The sequence below is a fragment of the Cebus imitator genome, unplaced genomic scaffold, assembly GCF_001604975.1.
Source record: "Cebus imitator isolate Cc_AM_T3 unplaced genomic scaffold, Cebus_imitator-1.0 Scaffold12, whole genome shotgun sequence".
NCBI classification, from domain to species: Eukaryota; Metazoa; Chordata; class Mammalia; order Primates; family Cebidae; genus Cebus; species Cebus imitator.
In genome coordinates, this window is record NW_016107327.1 from 7,737,229 (window position 1) to 7,743,632 (window position 6,404).

Genomic DNA, 6,404 nt, shown 5'->3' on the forward strand with positions numbered 1-6,404 from the left:
GTTCTGACCACTCTTTTCCCAAGGTCATTTCATGTCACCACATGGGTTTTTCTGCTGTTTCCTCTCCTAGGTTTCTGTTTAAATCTCACCCCTCTCACATTCTCCTTTTCCCTTTCCCCTGCCCCTCCCAACTCCTCATTCAACTGATTCACTTCTACTCCATCATAATGCTCAGGTGTCATTTCCTCCACAAAACTGTCCTTCAGGCTGGGTTGGATGCTGCTTCTCTTTCCTTCTACAAGCTCCAGGGGATCAAGGGTATGTCTCCCAGCCTCCCCACACCATCAGTTTTACCTACACTGCAACAACTAAATATCTAGCACGGTCTTCTGCACCTAATCCACAGCTTATCTTATGTGCCTGAGCAACTAAAGGTCTGAATGGATGTCACATATGCAGACAGCAATTACAAATGAGGAAGAGAATGAGTGCTGTGTGGAGGGGGAGTGACTACGGCCAGACGAGAGCACTGAGTATTGAGAAACTTGGCTTCAGGTGGTCAAGATCATGAACTTACAAACATCTGGACTTGGTTCAAAGCACAAGAGCCCTCAGGGAGGACAAATCTATCCTGACCTCTGGGAAAACATCTCAAAGTGCATAATGGTGGCTCAGCACCACCAAAGGGCAGCTTGTTGCTACATTATTACTACAGTTCCAATAGAAAGGCAGCGACAGTTTCAAATCCCAACCAGGGAGTTGTCCTATATTCCAAAAGAAAGCTTCTACTGCCGGACGTGGTGGCTCACACCTGTAATCCCAACACTTTGGGAGGCCACGGCAGGCAGATCACCTGAGGTCAGGAGTTCAAGACCAATCTGGCCAACATGGAGAAACCCGGTCTCTACTAAAAATATAAAAAAATTAGCCAGGCATTGTGGCAGTGGCCGGTAATCCCAGCTACTGGGAGGCTGAGGCAAGAGAATTGCTTAAACCTGGGAGTTGGAGGTTGCAGTGAGCCAAGATCGAGCCATTGCCAACCTGGGTGACAAAGCGGGACTCCGTCTCAGAAAAAAAAAAAAAAAAAAAAAAAGAAAGAAAAGAAAAGAAGTCTTCTACTGTGCATATATTTCTAATTCCTATATACATAATATCTGAATTTTACAACCCAGACTTTCCAGTAATTCAGAGTGGCCTTCACCATAATTCGTTTCTACAAAGTAACCATTTCTCATCAGGCAGCTGTTGATAAACTTTCTTCATTCCAGTAATGTGGCATGAGAAAATGACCTTTTTGCTTTAATAAAAATATTGTTATGCTAGATACAAAATATGTTTCTACAGTTAAACTGTAACAATAAGACTGGAAGATTTACTAGTAGAGGAAGGGTGTCCCCCTGTGATAAACAATCATTTAAAAAGGAGACAGAGGATAATTTGCCTAACCCTGCTCTGTAGCTAAAATGAGCCAGGGGTGTGCTCCTTAAACACTTATCAAGTCGCTGCTGAGCCTTCTCAGGCCATTTAACTTTGGAACAGAAAGGGAAGTTTCCCAATGCATAACAGAATCTTAAATTCTTCATATGTAATACTTAAGATGAACTTTAAACAGAAAAGCTACCTGCACACAAGACATCATGTCTTGTACTCAAACTATGCAGTCAATAAGAAAGCATAATGCTAGCGGGGAAGGCACCACGTACTGAAGCTAGCCAGAGTTTATTGAGTGCTTACACTTAGCCAGGGGCCATGGATTATGACTTTTAATTCTAACCGCCACACAATGCGGGTACTCTTATTGTTCCTCCCATTTTATAGATAAGGAAGTAAATTTTTAGAAACCAAAGTCAGCAGCTACAAAAGTGGCAGACGCAAGACTGGAACCCAGGTTGCAGAATGCTGGTCCATAATCACACCTGCATGCAATTGTGCTTTCCAAAACATACATCAGAAGCATATTTTGGGAGGTGGGAAGGATGCAATGATCGTCCATACCACCAACAAATCAGATGGGGCCAAGGAAAGCTGATAGGATGATACCATCTCTGTCTACCTCTGTCTTTTTCCCTCCCACTTCTAAAAAAGCTTTTTAACATTGCTGGAAAATAAAGTCGCAGAGCAGATGAGAAATTATTATAAATTTAGTGAGGGAGGCAGAATGGTAAAATGAAAAGAATCCTTGATTTAGAACTACAGTGTTTGTGTCCTGGTCCATAGCAAAAACTAAGTCTCATGGCCCTCATTATAAACCTGTCATGATAAGATACATCTCACTCTTTTGTTGTCATCACAATAGTGAGAACATATAAGGGAATGTGTCTGGCACTGTGCTTGGCAGAAAAGAGGTACTACAATTTTTTTCCCTTCTTTATCTTCAGTTCCCATATCAAAATACAAGCAGGCATTACCTAGTTATACAAGATAAATATTCCCTGGACACCTCCAATGCACTCACCCACCAGGGAACACCTTCGAAGAGGTGTCTCTCTGCTGTTGCTGTGAGTTTTTCAACCACTTACATACTGCTTTCTATTAACAGTAAATAAAATTGTCTAGATAATGCAAAAATTTCATGCTTTCAATGTAAAGGTAGTATTTCAGGCTAAGGCAGAAAAGGAAGAGGAAAAAAAGACCATTAAAATAAATATTAAAGGAGACTTCAGAGCAAGAAGTACTCAATATCCAAGTACCTTAATCATCAACTAAAAAGAGTAAATCTGCCTCTATCACTCTCCATCCTTCTCTCACACAACACAAACTAGTAGTCTAAAAAAAAAAATCATAGTACAGTATAGGAAATATTCAGACCTTTTTCCTGAGGGCTTAAAAACTACAAAAGAGAAATTGTGTGACAAGTAAATCTTTTAAATCCCCCATCAACAGCCTTTGATGCAACTCCATCTTGAAACCAGACTTGTACGCTTTAAAAATGAAATGTTCTAAGTAAAGTGAAGTTGTTTTTTATTTTCAGAAAAGGCGGAGAAATCGCCGATTTAAAAATAAAAGGGCTTTAGTGAAAAGTTCATAGTTTTGAGATATTTGCTTGGCCATTAAGAAGGTGGAAGCTCTACTGGGTAGAAACCACCATTCTTTGAGGTCTGAGACTTTAGACATCACTCTCTCTCTCCTCTCATTCTTACAGACTCTGTCTCTCGGTCACAGTTGCACATTGATCCTCTCGTTCCAGCCAGACTACAGGGTCTCCAAAGTGTGAAGCATACGGCCCCTCAAAGTGTTCGGGAAAGCTGCTCATCAACATCCCTACAGCTTGTCATCAAGCAAACGGCAAATCACAAACTTGCTTCCTCAACCCCGGAAGACGCCAGGTCCCCAAGGAAATGAAGATTCCTTCTACCCCCATAGGAAAGCTACCAGGTTTCAGTTCTTTCGCTTTAGTTTTTTAAAGACAAAGAAAAAAATTAACCGAACACACACGTTTTCCTACCATTCTCATATACTTTTTAAAACTCCCTCCAACTTCTTCCTTCACGTTGGAGAAATTCTTAATAAATAATGCCTGCTTGAAAGACACCAGAAACTCATTTTGAGGACAGAGTTTGTAGAAGACAAGGCAGAGAGATGAGTGGGCAGAGTTGGGCTGAAATTTTTAAATTCCTGCACTGCAAAGCAAGCGTGCGTGCGGGTATCTGTTTTCAAACAATAAAAGCGTCTAGAATGCACAATGATGCAGAGCCATGCGAGGTGCGAGGAGGAGGAAGCTGGTGGGCTCCGTGTCACAAAGGCTGGCAGGGCAGCTCGAGAGCCAGAGTCACCACAAGTCCGCGTCCCAGGCTCGCTGCTGCCTCACATTGCATCCGGTCCCAAAGCCAGCTGCCCAGCGGAGAGAAGCCGAGCGGCCGCGGGCATATCTCTTGGAGGGCTAGGCTGGGGGAAAGTGAGGGGAGACCGCGGGCGCGCGGCGGGTCCCGGGAGGGAAAGGACCAGGGAGCCGGGGATCGACAGGGGGGATGTGGCCGAGGCGCATTAGCTCCGGCTGCAGATCTTGCCCGGGTAGGCGACCCGGAGACCAGAATTGGTGACCGACGGGAGGGGGTAGGGGCTCCCGGGGGCCGCAGGTCGAGGCGCGTGAGCGGAACACGAAGTGTGCGCGGCCCTGTTGGGGGAGCGGGGGCGCGTGGGTCACCTGTATTGTTTGAAAAGCTGGTCCGACTCCCTGAATCCGTTGTTGAGCAGCATGTTGATGCCAGCCAGGGCCAGCTCCGCGTCCTGCAGGGGAGCCGCCGCCGCGTCCGCCGCTGCAGCGTCCGAGTCTCCGTCGTCCCGCCGCCGCGGCCGCTGCTGCTCGGAGCCGGCCATGGACGCCCAAGGCCCTGCGTTGGGCCGAGGCGAGGTAGGGAGCAGCTGCTGCGGCCGCACGCGCGCCCGGAGCCCGGTTCTACCTGCCCGGAGCCGAGCGGAGCCGGGAGGGGAGGGGAAGAGAGGGGAGGCGAGGGAGGAGGAGGGAAAGGCCGCGGAGGGAGGAGCCGCGGCCGGGCTGCAGCGCGGCGGGGGAGGTGGGCGCCCGGCCGCCGCCGCGGGGATTACTCAGCAGCGCCCGCCCGCTCCTCTCGCGCCCTCCGAGGCACCCGGCTCGCGCGGGCCCCGTAGCGGAATCCGTTTCCGGGTGTCTCTCACCCCGCCGAACCGGTCCCCGAGCCGCGGCCGCCTCCGCTTCCTGCAGACCCAGTGGTCCGGCCCCTCCCGGGTCCCCAAGCCGCTTCCTAGCCCACCGCCCCGGGCTGCTCGGACACAAGCACGCGGGGCCAGGAGACCCGAGCGCCCCACCCTCCCCCGAAGGGGCCGTACCCAGGAGTCCGGGGGAGGGCAAGGCGCGGAGGGAGAGCGAGCAAGCCCGTGTGGAAGGAAAGGGAAGGGGACGGGGATCTCCGGCCGGGCCGCAACGCCAGCGCTCAGCGCTTTGTCCACGAGTGACTGAAACCCCACGCAGCCCGCGCCCGCTATGCCGGACTTCATCCCGACGCTGATCCCGACGCTGCGGCCGCCCCCCAGGACCTGGGCAGCCAATTCCCAAGGAGGTGGGCGGTGGGGGCGGGGCCTCTGGCACCTGTCGGACCACTCCCCAGACTCTTGCGCTGCGGGACTCCAAGGGAGAGGCCCCGGACACCTCGATCCGGGTACCACCCACTCCAGCCCGCCACCAACATTTGCTCAATGGGGCAGGAGGAGAAATGGAGGTCTATATGCCACATGCCCAAATACTTAAAAGTTACAAATTAAGCTGCTAAAGTGTGTTCTGTTCTCACACTGCCAATTATTCTTGCAAAGCTTTGGCTTTCATATGAACAAATGTCAGCAGAACATCAACGGTGACTGAATTTAATCATGATCGCAGAGTCTGACTGTTCTGATGATGGCCTGGTGATATCTGGATGACTAATATTCTAGAGACAAGCAATATTCAAGACATAAGTCATTTTTATGTTTTTTCCATATTTTTCTCTAATTTAACAAAATCCCTTCATATAGCGTTGCAATCAATATTATGTTCTTAATGCCAAATTAGACAACCTTCCTTGAGTCGCTGTCATTCTTATAGTGTGGTTTATTCATTCAACTTGGAGTAACTTTGCTGAAGCATTTACAACAGAATTTTTAAAATGAACGCGATCCTCAGGTTTAGAAATAACTCATGAATTTTAAGCATTATGTCATCCATTATCATGGAACCAATATGATAAATTTTTACAGAAAAATGCAAAATAATTTTGTTATATAAGTTGCTTTTACTTATTTTGTAAATTGTACCGTCCCTCCTTATATCAAATCCATACAGGATTTCCAACCTTTATAAATAGAAATTTTAGAGTAGTAAGAATTACCGCCACTCCTTAAGTGCCATGTGTAACTGTTGCAAAACCATGCTAATTCTTGAGTACATCTGGAACCACAAACTGGAACACTGACAGAAGCAAGAAAATGGATGATTCTCACCCTTGGGAAACAGTACGTTGTAATGCAGGAATTACTGCATTTGTGCTGTCTGAGAAGAAGGATTTGACAAGCTGACCTTTAAAAAAAAAAATCTAGGTTTTCTTGGATTTGACATAATGTTAGTCTCAAACATCAGCAGTGTCACCATTCTTCATGGCATCGAGACGCTGTAACGTTTTGTTTTTAGGGGATTGAGCTAAGCATTCCCTGGAGGCTGCATGGTGTCAATCATGCAAATGGATGTCAAGGTTATGTACCCCACTGAGGCAGCATTGAATGCCACATCCCAAGTGACAGAGGTGTCTGTATGTTCTTTAATAAATGTATTTGTGTCTCTCGTGTGTGTGTGTGTGTGTGTGTGTGTGTGTGTGTCTGTTAATGGGCAGGGCCCTCAAACACAGGTCTTAGGGACTGTATGCTCCCTATGAGGTCCACATGAGGCCATTGCCATGGAGGGAGCCCTTGGCCACACACTGCCAGAGGTCACCCTGACAACATGCACTTACAGGCTG

At 47.8% G+C, this 6,404-nt stretch overlaps 1 protein-coding gene across 1 annotated transcript in view; it reads right to left on the bottom strand.

Annotated features, from left to right (window-relative positions):
* TTC39C (tetratricopeptide repeat domain 39C) overlaps nt 1–4,356 on the bottom strand; it is a 125,225-nt gene extending 120,869 nt beyond the window's left edge. The window contains exon 1 of the mRNA XM_017498543.2: nt 4,085–4,356. Within this exon, the coding sequence (XP_017354032.1) occupies nt 4,085–4,257 (173 nt within the window). The 5' untranslated portion in view covers nt 4,258–4,356. The remainder of the gene's footprint in view (nt 1–4,084) is intronic.
* Between the last annotated feature and the right edge of the window lie 2,048 nt (nt 4,357–6,404).